The following is an 18567-nucleotide window of genomic DNA, read 5'->3' on the forward strand; positions in this document are numbered from 1 at the left end:
TTGGAGCTCCCGAGTCCCTGCCCCTGGCAGCCAGGCACCCAGGAAGTATTCGAAGACCCCAGTCCCACGTACAACACCCCCTGGGCCGTGTCATCAGCACTGAAATGCCATCGGACTCCTCACCTTCTGAGAGCACATGGATTCCCGACCTTGTTTATAGCCTGTCCGCCCCTCCCCCGGCCCGTGGGCTCTAGCTGGGCAGGGTCTGGGCCTTCCGTGAGAGTCCCCGATCCCTGCCCCGGGTGATGGGATGGTGGCTTGCACACAGCACCTCTAGTGGTGAGTGCGGCCCACGTGAATCCTGGGGCGCTTGGGACAGGGCGCTCAGAGGGAGCAGACCTGGCACTGAGCAGAGCAGGGAGCCGGGGGTAGTGGGCCTCAAGATGGTCCAGGTAACGTCACCCCGTTGCTCAGGTTTAATGATCTTTAAGAAGCACTTTGAGTTCCCTCTAGATCGTTCCCGACCTCAAGGATCCTCAGTATCCCGGGCTTTTCTCCATCAGGCAGAAGCCCATTTTTCAGGGTGCAGAGACCCCAATTCTCCTAATTTGCAAGTGTTTTTCCCATTGGCATCCCTAATTACAGGCCAGGCACTGACTCTGTAAACACACTGAGGCCCCCGGCCCCCCGCTCCCCATCTTCCTCAGGGACCATGTTCCCTTCTGGCCCTGACACCCCCCCCCTGCCCTCAGTGTGACCTTGGCGGGTGTGCTCGGAATGCCTTCTCCCCTCTGCAAGGCCAGAGGTCCAGGGGTCCAGCTGCATGCACGGGGCTCCGGCCCCCACCATGGAAAGTCCCCAGAACGTTGCTCTGGGACACACTGTGGGTCTGCAGGGAAAGCTGGGTGATGGCAGCCACTGCCGCCCACCTTGGCCGGGTGTTGTCTTGAGGTCCCCGGGCGGGGACCCGGTTGCCAGACCGTCTCCTGGTATGAGGGCTCTTTGGTGACCGTGCCCAAGAAAACGGTGCTTTGTCATTCAAGGGCACATCGTCTCACTACTTACACTGAGACCGAGTCTAAGGACCCCCATCCTGTCCCCCACCTGGTTTTGGGTCACTACCAGAAGAGCCTGGACCTTCAGAAATGCGGCTCTGCTGGAAAATGAATCGAAGACTGAGAAGGGCCCATCATTTCTCATCTTAGGCACCGACTGCCATCAGTCCTGTAACCTGGCCGACACTGCAGTCCGTGGCTGGTGTTCCGTTAGCGACATGGAACTCGCCAGAGCGCGTGCTTAGGCTGGAAGCCGTGGGAAAGATGCCCCCACCTGCAGGGCTCACGCTGCTGTAGCTGAAACCCCTCTGTGAGCACACACGGCCCTGGGAACAAAGCTCCCGAGAGCTCACAAGTCTGGTGAGGACCCGGGAGACCCGTGTCCCCTGCGTGTCTCCCTTTGTGGACCGTGCCACCAATAACCGTGTAAGGGGCCGTCCGTGTCCCGTGGGGACAGGCAGGCAGAGTGCCGGCATCGGGTGCCCTGAGCCATGAGTGCCCCCGGAGCTGGGGGTCTTGGGAGGGGCATCCTGGCCGCCCCAGCCCACGGGGCATCCCTCACACCTGCCCCCACCGCGAGCCTCCTGCTGCCCATCCTTACCCTCGTCATCGGCAAACACAAAGGATGGCAGTCAGAAATGAATATCTCAGTCTTAGCGTGAAATGCCAAAACACTGATTCTAACTATCTCCCTGAGAGCTGATTTTAATTCCAGGTTTTAAAATGTGTTTCAGAATGATTTCCAGCGCGTTCTTCCGCGAGGCAGTGAAACCCGCCGCAGAAGTTTCCTTCTTCTAGAAGCTTGCTTATGTCTAGTAAGTGCCCTCCCCAGGACTGCGCCTGACCCGCCGCCTTGCCCTGCTGCTGGGGGTCACCTGACCCAGTGTCCTTGGGAAGGGGTTGCCTAGGCCAGAGCCTGGGACCCAAGTGCATGGAGGGAAGGCACTGAGAGCCCCTTTCCAACCTGGGGCTCAGCTCCCAGTGAATCCTCACCGCCTGCGGGGTCTCCAGAGCCAAGCAGGGTGCGAGGTGCCTGCTGGAGGCCTGGACGAGCCTGCGCTGTTCCCATCGACTCCATCGGACCCCCGCCAAAGGCCCTTTCCCTGGGCCGTGTCCACGGCGTCAGCCAGGGAATGTCTGCCCTCTCCCCTGGGGGCTGACCCTGCGGGTCTTCTAGATTCTTCCCCTCCCAGCCGTGGGGGACGATGGCCCTCCAGGAGTTACAGCATCCCGAGAGGCATCCAAAAGCACCTGGAGTATTCCTTACCCTCCGGATGCTCTGCTGCATCAGCCCATGTCGCTGGCCACAAACCTGACCCCGAGTGTTAGAGCCACGGTCGGGCAAGCACACGGCTCCCATAGATCACAGACCCGCGGCACCTCGGAGCTCCGAGGGCTCACAGACACACCCCTGGGTCAGGGTTTCCCCACAGCCCACTCACAGGCCTCCGATCCGGGCAAGGTCAGAGGCCGTGTCCCTGCTTGTCCGCTGTGATGCATGTCTCTGGTCTGGGGAGCTGCCCTGAACACCATCCCCTACAGCACCTCGTGCACGTCCAGGCAGAATGCCTGACGGTACTGGGCCGACGCTGAGAGCCACTGTCCCGGGTCTGAGTCCCTTCTGGGGAAGTGCTTCTGCGGCCTGGACAATGCCCCTGGTCTTGCCAGGAAAGGTGGTCGGGAATCAGGCAAGTATGACATTCATGGCCCTGCTGAGTACTTCCGCCGTCCAGTACTGCCAAAAGGGGGACACAGCGCCAGCCCGGACTCCCACCGACATCTTCTACACCGACCACCCTCCCCCGCAGCTGACAGCATCTACACTTAAATTCTGACACCTGGATTAGAGCTCATTGTCTAAACTACTTCTTTGTACCGAAGAGTACGAGAGCCTGGCCCAGGAACCAAGCCACTCATAGCTCTTCGGTTAGAAGGGAGCACAGCCCTGGTTCATGGAAAGGCAGAGGGGGGTGCTTCTTTCCAGGGCCTTCCCATGTGCCTCAGGGCCTTTGTATAAACTGCAGGGCATGCTGGGTACTCACTCATATGTCCAGCACAGCTTCATCAGCTCGTACATCTCCCTCGGACACCCCGCGGGGCACCCCATCCTCTCCCCTTTCTCCAGCATAGCCGAAACTTCACTTCCTTTCATGCCCTAAAATGCAAAACATACCCAGCCTTATTAAAGACAGCATTCGGCAAAACACAGCACATTGACAGGTTAAGTCCTACCCCTGCCCAAAGAGGCAAAAAGTACACATTGCACTATTTCACTTACAAGAGCCCCTAACCCATGGTCTAGAAGTCACACGGGGCTGCCCTGGGGGACACGTTGTGCCTCCGGGGGGTGCGGGGGCCTCCTGTTTCATCATCCGGGGGTTCGCTTCATGGACACACCCACTTGTGAGAATTTATAAGCTGTATTCCAGCACATATGCCCTTCCTGGCATACATATTTTGACTTTAAAAAATCTAAAATTTTTAACTGAACTGTCAGTTTAACCCTGGAAGTAGCCAGGATTAAATATCTCTTTCCCTCCAATTACACTGTTGACGTGGGCGTCTCTCATGCGTACTTATATGTGTGAAGCCCAGCGAGGCTAAGTACGCTACTCCGTCAATGTCACGTGTCAGCTTAGAATGAACTGAGGTCGTCCCCGAGGCTCACTGTCACTCGACAGGGAGCCCAGACTTTTTGAGTTCATGATTTTCACCGTCCTGTGACAATCATCCCGGGCTTGTCTGTTCCGCGAGCCACGCAGCTAGAACCGAAATGGTGGGGGCTCACCCGGTAGGGCTTCTGCCCGTAGGAGAACGCCTCCCACATCAACACACCGAAGCTCCAGACGTCGCTCTTGCTGGAGAACTTGTAGTAGTTGATGCACTCGGGAGCGTACCACTTCACCGGCCACTTCCCGTGCGTCTGGGCCTGAAAGCAAAGCAGAGACTCTCGGTGACAACAGGACTGTGGGCGCCCAGCGGGAAAAGGTGCGCACCACCCGAGCGTCCGCGGATATGTCCGTGTCCACGCCACGGAGGGTCATCGGGCTTCGGACAGGAAGACTCCGTGAACTCAGCCGGCCAAGTCCCTACAGTAGCGATAGTGCCTGAAGACACTCAGCTGAGACCCCGAGAGGGTCCATGTCACAGAGACGACTGCCGGGGACCGGGGGCTCAAAGGAGACAGGGGAGAGGCTGTGTAAGGAGGACAGAGTTTCAGAGAATTCTGGAGGATGGTTGTAAACACAGGGAACGTTCTTAACGTGACTGCACTGCACACTTAAAAATAGTTCAGACGGTGAGATTTATGTCGACAAATAAAATGAACATGTGTTAGCCAAAGTAAAAAAAAAAAAAAAGAATAAAATGACTCACGAAATGCCGTGTGGGTGTGTATTTGCACGTACATATTTGGTCTGAATCTTTAAAAAATAGGTATTTAAATCTTAAAAAATTTAAACTTTTAAGATTTAATTATAGTTTTAAGATTCAGGCTGTATTTCTTGGACCCTCTCGTCTTCTTCTACTCACAGCTTCATGGAGCTTACTGGGCCAATGCAAAGAGTCAGGCCCGAAGTTTTAGCCTCGCGGTTGTGCTCCAAGAAACACTGGGCTATTCCCAAGAACTGTTAACTTTTACTAGGTGCCTAGCTATGGCTTTAAGCCAATGTTAATCATTTTGTCGCAGACTGCTAGTATTGATCAAAAAATGTTTTAAACATTTCTTTTTTTTAAGATTTTATTTTTAAGTGATCTCTACACACAACATGAGGCTCGAACTCACAACCCTGAGATCAAGTCACGCTCTCCACCCACTGAGACAGCCAAGTGCTCCAAAAATGTTTTCAACTTTCTAATTTAAAAAAGTAAGGGGGTAGTAAAGAGATCAAAATTGTGCCCAGCAGAAACCCCTTCCTCTGGGGCTTGGTGTTCAATGCATAAGTCAGTCCTGCTGCCTCCTCGGGGTGGTTACCCTAACAAGCACCCTTGGGGGGAGGGAGGAGGGAGATGGGCTGCCCTACGGTGGGTCAGCGGGGGGCCAGCCCCAGACATCTCTGTGAGACCACAGGCACCGTGGGTGTCTCTAAGTGACGCTCTGATTACACTTCCATCTCAGTCATGTAATGCATTACTTCGAGATTCTGATTTCCAAAGCTGGGAACAATATAGTTACAGGTGTTATTGCCATTAGAATTTGAATTTCGAGGTGATACAAAGATAACCCTTTGACGTATCCTAAATATGTCGAAAAGTGAGGTCTCTCTCCACCAACTTCAAATCTTCCTCCATAGAGATGGGCATGTTTGATCATTTTTCCTGAATCTTTGCAGAAAAATCTACATCCAAGTACAGATGGATAATATATCCCCTTGGGGAGGTAGAAGAGCTCGGGACATATGTTTTGCAGTTTACACTTTAAGTCTCTCCTTAACCACCTGCTGTGGACATCGCTGCTATAAACGTGGGGGTGCAGGTGCCCCTTTGAATCACTATGTTTGTGTCCTTTGGATAAACACGCAGTAGTGCCACATGCTGGGTCATAGAGTAGCTCCATCTCTAACTTTCTGAGGAACCTCCATGCCGTAGGAGGGTATGAGTGGACATCCTTCCCTTGTTCCTGATCTTAGACCAAGAGCTTTCGATCTTTCTCCATCGAGTCTGGTGGGACTAGTGGGCTTGTCCTCATGGCTTTGTGGTGTTGAGGCCTGTTCCTTCTATACCCACTTTGTTGAAAGTACGCATCACGAAAGGGTACTGAAATTTGTCAAATGCTTTTCCTGCATCTATTGAAATGACCATATGATTATTGCTCATCCAATCAATGCAGTGCACCGTGCTAGTATTTTTATTTTAAGATTTTATTTATTTATTTATTTGACAGAGAGCACGAGAGAGCACAAGCAGGGGCAGAGGGAGAGGGAGAAGCAGGCCTCTCGCAGAGCAGGGAGCCCAAGGTGGGGCCCAATCCCAGGACGCTGGGAACACAGCCTGAGCCGAAGGCAGATGCTTAATGACTGAGCCACCCAGTCGCCCCTCGTTTGCTAGCATTTTATCGAGAATTTCTGCACGTATGTTCATCAGGGGTTTTGGCCTATAGTTTTCTTTTGTGATACTATCCTTATCCAGCCTTGGGATCAGAGTGATGCTGGCTTTATGAAATGTGTTTGAGCACATCTGCTCTTCTTCCATTTTTTGGAAGAGCCTAAGAAGGACTGGTGTTAATTCTCCTGTCAATGGTAGAATTCACCTGCGAGTTCTGTTAAGGTGCATTTGGCCTAAAGTACAGTTCAAGTCCAATGTTCTTTATCCATTTTCTGTCTGGATAACTTATCCGTAGTTAAAAGTGGGATACTGAAACCCTTAGTACTATTGTATAATTGTTAGTTCTCCCTTCAGATGTGTCATTATCTGTTTACTCAGTCATATTCAGAAAGTTCCCCAACGTTGGGTACATATATATTTAGAATTAAGTTCTCCTAATGAATTGACTCCATCATTAATACAATGATGTTCTTTGCTTCTTCTTACAGATTTTCATCTAAAGTCTGTTTCATCTGACATAAATGTAGCTACTTCTGCTACTATTTGGTTTCCGTTTTCAAGGAATATCTTTATCCCTTCATCTTTAAACATGTGTGTTCTTAAAGCTAACGTGAGTCTCTTGTAGGCAGCATGTAGTTTGGGTCAATTTTTAAAAAAAAAATTTTCTGCCACCCTATATTTTTGGTTGGAGAATTTAATCCATTTGCAATTAATTATTGATAGGTAAAAACATACAAATGCCCTCTTATTGTTTTCTGGCTGCTTTGTAGTTCCTTTCTTCCTTTATTCCTCTCTTGATGTCTTCCTTTGTGATTTGATGGTTTTCCAAAACAGTATGCTTAGAATCTCTTCCATCTTGTGTGTATTTCCTGTAGGTTTTTGCTTTCTGATTACCCTGAGGCTTACATAAAACATCTAGTAAATATAACAATTTGTTTTAAGGTGATAACTTCACTTTGTATGCAAAAATTCTACCCTTTCATTTCTTCCCAACATATTTTATGGTTTTGATGTCACAATTCATATCTTTTTATACTATGTATCTGCTACAAATTATTGTAGCTATAGGGATCTTTAATACCCCTGTCCTTTAATCTTTCTACTAGTTAAGTGATCAACACAACACTGTGTTGTGGTATTGGGATATTTTGAATTTGATCATATACTTACTTCTACCAGTGTGTTGTATATTTTCATGTTACTAATTTCTATCCTTTCATTTCAGCCTGAAGAACTTTCAGCTTTCTTCTAAGTGAGGTCTAGTGGTGATGAACTCCCTCCACTTCTGTTTATCTAGAAAAATCTTTATTTTATTCACTTCTAGAGGACAACTTTGATTCATGAAAGTAACCTTTGCCAATTCTTTCTTTTCAGCACTTGGAATACATCCTCCCACCCCCTCCTGGCCTGTATGGTTTCTGCATAATCTTTGCAGAAGATCCATTTGATCTTAATTTGTTTGGAGACCAATGAGCTTCATGAATCTGGACGTCCAAATCTCTCCCCAGATTTGGGAATTCTCAGTCATTATTTCTTAAAAGTAAGTTTTTGCCCCTTTCTTCCTCTCTCCTCCTCCTGGGAATCCAATAATGTGGGACTTTTTTCTCTTAATGGTGTCCCATAGGTCCTGTAGGCTTTCTTTCCCCATCTCATTTTCTGTGTGCGCCTCTGACAGGATCATTTCAATTGACCTGTCCTTGGGTTCACTGATGCTTCCCTGTGCTTGGCCTAGTCTGCCACCGAAACTCTCCATGGTCTTCTTCAGTTCAATCATCGTATTTTCTAGCTCCAAAATTTCTTTTGGTTCTTTTTTATGTTCTTCATCTCTTTGTTGAACTTCTCATTTTGTTCTTGTATCATTTTCCTGATTTTTTAAAAAATTCTTTATCTGTGTTCTGTGCAGCTCTCTGCTCATTTTTAGAAGAACTCTTTTGAATTTCGTGTCAGTTCAGGCATCTCCATTTCCTTGGGGTCAGTTACTGGCAGTTTACTGTGATGCTCTTGAGTTTCCCTGATCTTCATGATCCTCGAGTTGGCTGTCCGAGTGCACTCCCACAGCTGCACAGGCTCATTCCAGCACACGCGCAGCCGGGGAGGGCAGCGAGGGGAGGTAGGCTGGCAGCGTGCAGGGGTGCAGAGGTGGGCGAGAGCTATGAGGGTGAGCCTGGGGGTGGAGGTCAGCTGTGGGTGTCTGGGCTGGTGTTCTGCATAGCTGGCTGCTGTCCTGGGTTCGAGGAAGTGGGGGATGGGGAGCCGGGAGGGACTCAGGCCTCCGCTCTCTGTGTGCGTGGAAATATCTGTGGTGAAAACCTTTAAAATGCAATAGGCAAAGAGTCTGCAAAGACTGTGCTTTTGGTGGTTTTCTCAGCACTGAATGCCTCTGGAGTTCTCTGTGGTACAGTCCACGGGGGTCCATAGCAGGATGCTCGGTGACGGAAGCTGGGGGCATCCACAACAGCCACAGGTCCTCAGCGATGAAGGCTGCCAGGGGGCCTCTGCACAGGAGGTCACTGGGAACCATGGTGGCTCCCACCGTGGGGCCGACAGTGGCAGCCCCGGCGTTCCTCCTGGTTCCTAGCTGTCTCTAGGTGTCCCAGCTTGCTGATCTCTTGGGGGGTGCCATGCAGTGGGTCCTTGGTGCCGTGTCCTGTACAGGAGGTGGGTGTGACTCAGCCTTAGCAGCCCGGCAGCCTCTCTTCCTGCCTCCCGAGTCAGCTGCCCTCAGGACCCAGCCGCCATGCTGCGAGCAAGCCTAGGCCACACGGAGAGGCCATGTGCAGGGGAGCTAGGTTGCCTGGGTACGCCGCAGCAGAGATCCTGGACCCCGGCCCACAGGAGATCAGGCTCTAGCCGTGCAAGTGAGCAGAATGGGAGCCGATCCTCCTGCCCACCTGGGACCGCCCCCGAGGCACCATGAGCAGCAGAGACGCGCCAACCCCCACGCCCCACCCCAGCGCGGAACTGCGCGTCAATTCACACTTGGTATTGTGTTAACACACTAAGTTTGGGGACGATTTGTTATCTCAACTTCCCCGCATCCTCCTCGAGTCCTAGTCTCAGTCTCGATTTTGTTCTCCCTTTAATCATCACAACGAAACTTATATTCCAAAGTGCCTCCGATGGGAGGCCTGCTTTTCTCTGGCATGTGCGTGGGGCTGTCCCTCTGGGCCGCTGCCTCCTCCGTGTCACTTTCCAGCCGTGTCCGTAAAGGGCTCACTCGGTGCTTTTCGAACGGTGGCTCTTCTCTGAAGGGGCTCTGCTCTGGCACCAGCTTCTGTGGGGCAGCTCCACTCCTGCTGCCTATCCTTTATGCCGACCCCTAGCTGACCAAGACGCGCTGTGCCCATCTGCCCCCTGCAGGGCGGCCGTGCCAGAGAGAAGCCAGTGGGTGGGTGGGGGACCAGGCGCTCCAGGGTGTGGAGCTCAGGGCAACCCCGAGGTCCCCACCGTGCCATCCTCAAGTGCGAGCTCCAGGATGCGCTGTCTGTTTCTAAGAACGCTGAACACCCCCGGGCACCCGGAGAGTTGGAGATCTGGTTTTGGCTGGTCTTTCGCTATCTGGGTTCCACTTCCGTTACGTTTTCCAGTTGATCAGCCTAGACTGTACATCCACAGGGTGACTGAGTTCACATGAGGGTTTCCTGTGTGTCTCCCTTCCTCGAGTTGCTATCAGTTTATCTGGGGGGTCAGGGACGGGCTCTGGGAAATTCGACAAGAATCAACCTGTCCAACACATTTTCCCGAAGTAAGTTAAGGAAGCAATTCTATGTTGTTTTGTTTTTTAATGAGTTATCAATTAATACCTTGATTCCTTTTTGTTCTCAGGAATAGAGTTTGGAAGATACTATTTGGAATAAAGTCAAGTTGCGATATAGGAGTATTTCCATTTTTTAAAACAATACAATCAAAGCTTAGCAAGAACATTTCTTAAGTAGGCAAGTTGCTTCCTGAAACCCTCACATAATCAAATAAAGGACACAAACACTTGCATTTCAGATTCTCACCACACGGGCGAAGTCATTCCTACCTTATAGTAGTTCTCGTCAGCGCGGAGTGCTTTGGACAGTCCGAAATCACTGATCTTGGCATAATGTTGTGTCACCAGCAGTACGTTCCTTGCCGCCAGATCCCTGTGCACGAAGTTGCACTCCTCCAAGTACTTCATCCCCATAGAAACCTGGTGAACCAGTTCTATGATGTTCTTGTCCTTGACGTGCCTGAAAGTCACACACGGGTCATTAGTGACGGCGGTCAACAGTGCACCGGGGACGGCCAGCCGGGCTCTTCATGCAGGCGGAGGGATCCCCTCATTTCCTACTCTTCCTAAGAGCGGCAGGTGGCGGCAGACGCCCTTGTTCACTTACAGCCGCTCCCCACCGAGCCCCGTGAGCCTGGTCTTGCACAACCAGGACGTTCAAGGTGCGCTGCGACTGGGGTGGACAGGCCAGGCTTTGCTTGGAATCCTCGTTCCCACACTGGACAGGGAACAAAACCAAGTCTGACTCTGTTTGTCACCTACAAAGTGGGGTAATGGCACCTTCCTCCCGTGCTGATTAGACACAATCAAAGCAGAGCACACGTGTAACATATCACACGGGACAATGTAACCAGAGGCTCCGGTTATGACTTATTCCATGGGAGCCCCTCTGCTCAGCAGCAGCTTCAGACCAGCACAGTGTCAGTCCCCCACCCGCGGTGGCAGCCGGTCAGCGGCAACAGAAGTTTTCAGCATTACTCATGGGGATGTAGAGCTCAGCCGCACGCGTAAGACGTCAATCACTGGTACCTCCTCTTAAAATGTTTGTTTTAATATTTCTCTGCCTAGGTAGGGCATGCTCTGCCGAGTGAGCAGAGACTGATTGCCAAGGTGTTCTAAGGCTGATTCTATCGCTGGGCCGTACAGAGGGAGGAAAGGAGAACGAGGACCAAATCGTTAGGCTGGAGTCCTGAGCACCGGAGGAGCTACAGGAGCATCTGACGCAAGCATCTCTCCCCTCCTCCCTGAAGGTCCCCGAGTGGGGGGCCAGCAGAGCCCTCAGGCGATGACGTACACCAGGCAGGCGGCCCTGCCCGGCACAGTGTCAGCTGCCGGGGACCTCGAGGTACCTGTTCTGCTGTAAGTATTTGTTGAGCGGACCGAGCTCGGCCATCTCCATGACCAGCATCCAGGACTCGGCCTCACATATTCCGATCATGCGCACGATGTACGGGTTATCCAGCTGCTGCATGACGTTCGCTTCTGCCAACAACTCGTCTTTGAGGGCGGGATCATTAGCCTCGTTCTTCAGAATCTTCACGGCCACCGTCTTCACGACTCTGCGGAAGAAACCAGAGCGCATAAGGAACTTTTCGGAGCGGCCACGTTCTACGGAATCACCTTCCAGGAAGCATAACTGCTGCGCCGGAAACCGTGTATCGAGACGTCCGCGGCCGTGTTCTCCCATCTTGTAGATGGGGCGACCCCGCGTTAGCTACAGATCGTGAGGCGCTGCTGGAAGGCGCCCGGCCAAACACAGCCTGAACAGTACAGGACACGCAAATCATTTTCCAATAAACCTCAGAAACCGCGACACGCACGGATTCCTCCAACCTCTGCGGGTCTGTCTCCGACTATCTGTAACGTGGGTGAGTAGAACGTTCCTTCCATACATGTCAAAGCGAATCTCCGGACGCAGCTAAAAAGGCTACACTGTTAAAGCTCGTGGTTTACGAAACACCTTTTAAAATGGAGCATTGATCATTTTAAGCAAGCTGTAACAAGTTTGCAAAAAAAAAAAAAAAAAAAAGCTGATTTTCACTTGCTCATAAAAGCATCCCGTAGATCCTGTCTGACCTCCTGAAAGTTTTCGGGTAGAGCGGGACGTAAACAAATGAATGATGTTCACGCTGCGTGATCTGGAAAAGGGCATTTCTCTGGATGGGATTCCCCTCCCCACAGGAAGTCCTTTGCTGAACTCCGAAAGGGGGAATAAAAGCAGAAACGTCCAATGCGACGGTAAAACAAGAGAACGGCAGAGTAAGTCTGACATCCGTTCACAAAAACCCAGACCACGTCGGTGTAGAGTTTAACAAGTGTTTCCACACGGACTGCAACCTGTAGGTCCTGCGCGAGCGCCCCCCGAGCCTCCCCGCCCCTCCCGCTGTCGTGGGATGCTTCCCTGCGCTTCTCTCGTCACGGCGTCGTGGTGCCTTTCCAGAGCTGCGCCTACGTCCCGCCGGAACTGCTCCGTGTACGGCGCGAGGTAGGGACCGAAGTGAACAAGGGAACCCTCGTGATCCTTCGCAGCAGTGAAGGAAGAGAAAACACCCGCCATCTCTTCCAGAGAAGAGGAGAGGAGGGAAACCTCCCAAGTTATTTTGAGACCAGCAGTATAGCCTGATGCGAAAACTGGACAAAGAAACTTCCGAGAAGATCATTTACTGGTATCGTTCGTGAACATAAATGCAAATATTCTAAGAGAAGTATTAGCAAATTCAGTTCAGTGATTTACGAAAAAGGATGAATTCTCATTCATGAGCAAGAGGGGTTTATCCCAGGAAGTCGCGGTGGCTTTAACATCTGAGAGTCAGTGGCCTTCCCCACATAAACGCAAGACAGGAGAAAAACCGTAAGGTCACCTTAGCAGAAGAAAACGAGCAGTCAAGGAAATAGTAATAGAAACATCTCTCCTCTCCCCAAACCCTCCAGTTGACATTACATACCCGTAGTTACGTCTCCTTTAATATATGTACTTAATTAAGTGAGGAATTTAAGTGTCATGAACTAGTTGAAGAAATTCATGCTTTAATACAGAGTAATTTACATTCATTTCACAAATGACTGCGATGTGCCTGCATGGATTTTCAAACGAGCCTATCGGTCAATTACACGCATCCAGAAAAACGGGACGGCAAGCACGAGTTTCTGTGCATGTTTTCCCTACGTTCTTGACACTTGACTCCTGTAAATTCACCCACTCAAGATAAGACATCTATAAAAGGTCATGATTCAAAATAACATCAAACAACTAAACCCAACTCTATTTGTATCAGTAACGTACTAATTCAAACGTACACACTCAGAGGCAGGGTCTGTTTCGAAGGACTATACAGTCTGACCCTTGTACTGGACACTCTTTGGGACACCTTCTACAGAGCAAATGAGGTATAGAAATTTCAGTGACATGGGAATTCTAGCTATTGTACGGTATGGATTATTATCTGAAATTATAGGAAAAAGCAGATAAATAATTGCACTGATGTCTGTAATCAGGAATTTTCTGGGTAAAAGAAATGATTTGAAAAGTAAAATAAAATACTTAAAAATGCTGTGTTGTTGTCACTGAGTAATTTAACTAAAATTTAACTGAATAGTACCTGCCTATATGTATGCTTAAAAAGACCCGAAAGTAAGAAAGACACTACTGTTGGTTACAGGTGGTAACAAGAGGATGTTCTCATTTTACGACATTTCGCAGGTTCCTACTTTCTAATGCTCTAAGAGGCACACCTCCCACGAGCGGACTATGTCACCAGCATATGCAGAGTTAACATACACAAGGAATGCTTTCACCGTAGCCGCACCGTGAAGGGAGAACCACACACCGTTCACGAAGAAGGATCCGGCCCTGCTGGGTTAGATTCTGTGTTTGGGGCCGAACGCCCGGGATGCGTGTAGTGTGGCGGTTTCTAGAACGTCAGCTCGCGGGAGGGCGAGCCGTGCGGAGGTGTCGCCGTGACTTACTTTTTCATCTGGTAGTAGCCCTTCTTCACGGTCCCGAAGTTGCCGGAGCCCAGCTCGCTGTCCTCCAGGGTCAGCAGCTTGCGGTCCAGGTAGACCTCCTTGGGCCGGATCTCCTCAGGGTCCGCGTAGGGGCTCTCGTACACCTCGGTGTCCATGGGCATGGCTTCTCTCTGGGCATCTGCAGTGCAGCCAAGCAACAGGAGACCCGGGGCTGGGTCCCTGCTGAAAATCCCCGCATCACTCGCTCCTGCCTCCTACGGTCACACCTCGCCTTTCCAGACCTTGGTCTCCCCTGATGGCTGTTTTGCCAGCGAGCGCTCAGGGGACAGTGTCTCCCGGTGTGTTGGGGGGTAGCAAAAACGCCTCCATCCCCAGGGGGCTCACCCCCGTTCTTGCACAGATGTGCCCAGAAAGGGGTCTTTCGTGCCAGAGGTGAAGACGGAGGCCTCAAAGACCACGTCAGGCACAAGGGCACCGTGGCGCACGTACAGGGGACCTCTGCCACCTGTCCCCGCGAGCAGTGGCGCCCACCATGCACCTGCCAAGCCTCTGTGTGGGGCTGAGCTAGCAAGCCCGCTCCATTGCTGCTGTGAGAAAAATGGCCCGGGATGGAACCGCGTGTGTCTCACCTCTGTCCGTGGCCCAGGGCCCCCGGTCTGGCTCGTAAGGATTGAAGGTCACGGAGCTCTCGGGCCGGCTCCCTGCGGACGAGGAGGCCTGAAGCACACAGAGGACAGCGGGTCACTTGTCTTCGTGGACACACCGCTGAGCTGATCTGCACAATGACTTTTGTTTTCAAATAATCACATTATGACGTATGCGGGGAAGACAAAGGAAAGCGTCAGGGACAGAGACAAAAAAAGCCACCATGGCTTATCTCATTCTTCGGGCGACTGCTTGGACCCTGTGGGGGCTAGACGGAGCTCGGGCCCCTGTGAAGTTCAAGGGGCTGCCGGGTCTCAGAGAGGCCCCGGTCACAGACCCTTTCAAACCCCATGTCTGCCTACACATGACCCCCTGGACTTATTCTCCCTCCATCAACTCTCTCTGCTCAATTTAATGTCATATGAAGTTATGTAAAAAAAAAAAAAAACACAGAGTATCCACCAGCTGCTTCCCCCATCCCAACTCCAGAACGTCTATGTGGTCCTGGTTTCCGCCTGAACTTGAACTTCTGTGGAGATCTAGCTCCGTGGATGGGATGCCGGAGGGCGGCGACCTTCCTGATGACTGATCTGATTTACATCCATGTGCATGATGAGGTGACGGAGTTGGGGAAGGATGTTCTCCTCACGTCCCTATAACCTATAACCTTTCACTTTTGGAAGTCTCTGTCTTGAGTCTTCCCAGCCTGCCTTCGCCGCCTCCTCTTAAAACAAGGGTGTTGCTACTACACTTGGTTTGTGGAAAAGAATCACAATTCAAACCTCCGGTGTGTTTGTTAGTTTTGTATAGTTGACCGGAAGGGTCAGCCAAGGGTCAGCCAGCCGTTTCCCGTAGCAAGGCCCAAGCACTGGCCAGGAAGCCACGAGATACTGCCAGGGTTTGGAGGAATGTGAAGACACAGAGACATCAAGCTTCCCTGCACACGTGACCTAACCCACGGCACACACGGGGTCCCTGTCTGCCTGCCTGACGTCCCAGGCCTGGGAACCAGAAGGACGATGATAGGGTCACAGGACACCACGGCCACCACCATCTCCAAAACCTGGACCTCCATCTTCACCCGTGTGCGGAGCGCCACCGAGCTGCTGCTCCCGGCACGACGACCCCGGGGGCTCTCCCGGTGCGCTCGCTCCGCGCTCTCCGCCTCTCCCGGCCTTCCTCCCACGTTCCTCCCACGCTCCACCCGAGGGGCTGGGACGCACCACTAGCAAAAACCGCGTAAGGCCTGGGGCACAGCCGCACCCTCCCTGCGTCTGAACTTTGCCTTGCCCACAGCTGGACCACGATAAAATTGTGCCAAACACACCGGTGAGCGACTGAATGAATGACCGTGAATGAACGAATGGAGATAGTGTCTTAGAACCGGGAGCTCTCTCCAGCCTTACACTAACGGAGGGAAACAGGCGTGGGTAATCCCAGTGACGACCCAGTGATGACCCCCTCTGTTAAGAACCGGCCTGAGATTGCAGGCGACTGGGCGTCCTGTGGGTCCACTTCTTGTCTAGGCCACAACCACCCTGTCTCGACAGAACTGTCCTCAGAGAGACTGGGGACCCCAGGCCTCCCATAGCCCTGGGCTCAGCTGCAGTCGAACTCCAGAGTGGAAACAGTATTCAATTAAAAAAAAAAAAAAGCCTGTGGGGGAGATTCTAAAGCGGAGGGACAAGTGTACAAATGCAGGACAAGGACGCCAGGGCATCAAGACTGAGGGAGAGCTGGTGGTCCTGGACACACCGAGCCCAAGCCCACTTGGGTAGGCAGAAGGTCACGCAGGCCCCAGGCCATTCCTAGCCTTCCCAGCCTGGCCGAGCCCTGCGAGTCCCTCAGTTACCGCATCCGCCGCCTGCCTGGGTCCTGGGTCACCTCCCTGGGACAGAAGTCGGCACGGCCCTCGAGAGAATGTTCTTCCGAAGAAATGGGACATTTTCTGTCATGTCGGTTATCGGGGCGGTGTGAGGAGATGATGAAGGTCAAGTCACAACACACAGCCCCATCTTTCCTGCAGTGTCTGATGGGTGTGCCACTGAGCAGGACACCCAACACCCTCTGGGGTCGAATGCTCGGCCAGAAAGAATTCAGACTTTGTAGAGAACAATGCAAAATTATAAATGTACAGATTCGCATTAGAACTTAGTGAAAAACACATTGCTGGCCCATTCTATCATCGGTCATTGTTTTTTGCACTTTACATCTGGTGATTCTTCTCTGCCCTAATCAATACCATCACCTTGGTCCCCCCTAGAGCCGAAGGTGTCCTGCAGTGTGAGCCGGTGCGGTCACCCTGCTGGCCACCACTAGGTGGCACTAGCTACCTTCGTGTTCGCCCTCCAAGGACCACGTTTGCTTGTTAAGTTTTATGAAAGAAGGTTAAAAACTGGTCGCTCTGCAGTAGTAAAAATTAGACCAAATTAGGTCTTAAATTATGATTCCTGACCTCTTACCGGCCAGGCTTAGCTGCAGACCGAAATGTGTTGGCCCGCGATCCTCTGGGGGCAGAAGTGCACGCGGTGCAGGAGCATTGCTCTCCCGGTGACCTGGGAGCATCACGCTGTGTCCTAACGTCCATTCCTAGACCTTCACGTTTAGGCTTCCGGACAGACCTCTCCCGATCAGGCACGGCATTAGGAAAGAGGACCACAGATGCGGTGACAAAGAAAGCCCGCAGGCTTCGGAAGGCGGGCTGCTGTGGCGGGCACGGCTCCAGTCTCTGCGGGAGCAGCCGTGGTCCCGAGGGAAACAAGACCGCACAGCCCAGGGCAGCCCCTCCCGGGCCGTGTGACCACGTCTGCTTCGGGTGCCCGCAAACCAACCCCTGACCTCCACCATCCATCCTCCCGACCGCAGGAGCGGAGGGCTGCGGGGTGGCCCCTGATAACCCCAGGGCAACACGTCTTCTCCAGGGTCTATCCCGGCACCTCGCCGAGACCGCCTGCCAGGGGGACTTCACAGCCGTTTCCCTGTTTGGCTCTTCCAGCTCAACCCTAGCGAACTGCGTATTCAAACAGAGCCTTTCAGGGGTCCAGTCACCAGGGCAGGTGCTGGAATAAAGCATGAGCAAAGGGTCTGAACGCGTGTCCACCTCGGAGCCACAGGTGGCGGCTGTGTCACATTGTGGGGAGCTGGAAGCTGGCCCATGAGGACGCTGCTGTCACACTCAGCCAGTTCACAAAGCACAGGCTTCTGTGCCTAAAGGATCAAGACAAATACTTTGGTTCTAGGTGCGGGAAGGACTTCATTCGTTTAAGGACGTCCAGCCTTTCTGGCGGGGAGGGGAGAGGGTCAATCAGACCGACACTCGCCGGTTAGTTTCATCTTTATATTTTTAACGGCCAAGTGTCCCTAATATCAAAGGAAACTTTAAAACAGACCCGTCCCTTGAGTGTTTATTATGGAGGACAGGGAGGAGGATGAATCATATCTACGTTTGTACTTACTTAACTTCATTTGCATTTTTTAGGACGAAAGTATTCCCAGTCTCTAAGGAAAAAATTTAAATTAGACCTGTTCTTAAGTTTTTATTATGGAATCTCTAATATCTAATTAACAGTCCTCTTCAAGTCAAAGCCTACTTTTCAGTAACTGCCCACATGCCTGAATTAATTCAAGTTTTGACATGTCCTTTTTGGGCCGGAATTATTAAAAAAAAAAAAAACTATGTATACCGATCAAATTAACAAACTCAAGAAAGTCATGTGCGCCTTATCTAAACAGATGGGATATCTGACATAATTCCTGTAAGTCCTTTCCCATGACTGCCTAATTAATAGAAAATTCTTCCTCTATTTGCGAAAACATAAACACCAGCTCTTCTAGAAATATTTCTGATGAGCAATTAAAATACATTTAATCCATAACTTAAATCACACAATCCTTCTTTATGGATATTTTTGGCATCTATGAAAATTCAATGCCTATTTTCAAGTTGTTATAAATTTAAATAGGCAAGAGCCTTTTTTTTTTTTTTGCCAGAAAAGTATTTTCACAGTCTTTATCAGATTCATTACTTTCTAATATTTAATTCTCTTTTTAAAAATATTGATTAAATTCGAGAGGTATGAATTTACAAAGGCACATGGGGTTTACGGTGGAACGTGAGTCTCCTTGATACCCCTATTTTGTGCTCCCACAGTAACTACTTCC

The 18567-nt window shown here is 51.2% G+C and overlaps 1 protein-coding gene across 2 annotated transcripts in view; it reads right to left on the reverse strand.

The window, feature by feature from the left end:
* SYK (spleen associated tyrosine kinase) overlaps positions 1-18567 on the reverse strand; it is a 69540-nt gene that overhangs the window by 3166 nt on the left and 47807 nt on the right. For both annotated transcript variants that reach the window (XM_047699212.1, XM_047699211.1), the window contains 6 exons: positions 14391-14478; positions 13762-13939; positions 11145-11354; positions 10066-10255; positions 3784-3924; positions 3038-3150 (listed from right to left, as the gene is read on the reverse strand). In XM_047699212.1, the coding sequence (XP_047555168.1) occupies positions 3038-3150; positions 3784-3924; positions 10066-10255; positions 11145-11354; positions 13762-13939; positions 14391-14478 (920 nt within the window). The remainder of the gene's footprint in view (positions 1-3037; positions 3151-3783; positions 3925-10065; positions 10256-11144; positions 11355-13761; positions 13940-14390; positions 14479-18567) is intronic.

Source organism: Lutra lutra, chromosome 13 (assembly GCF_902655055.1).
Source record: "Lutra lutra chromosome 13, mLutLut1.2, whole genome shotgun sequence".
In the NCBI taxonomy this organism is placed as follows: domain Eukaryota; kingdom Metazoa; phylum Chordata; class Mammalia; order Carnivora; family Mustelidae; genus Lutra; species Lutra lutra.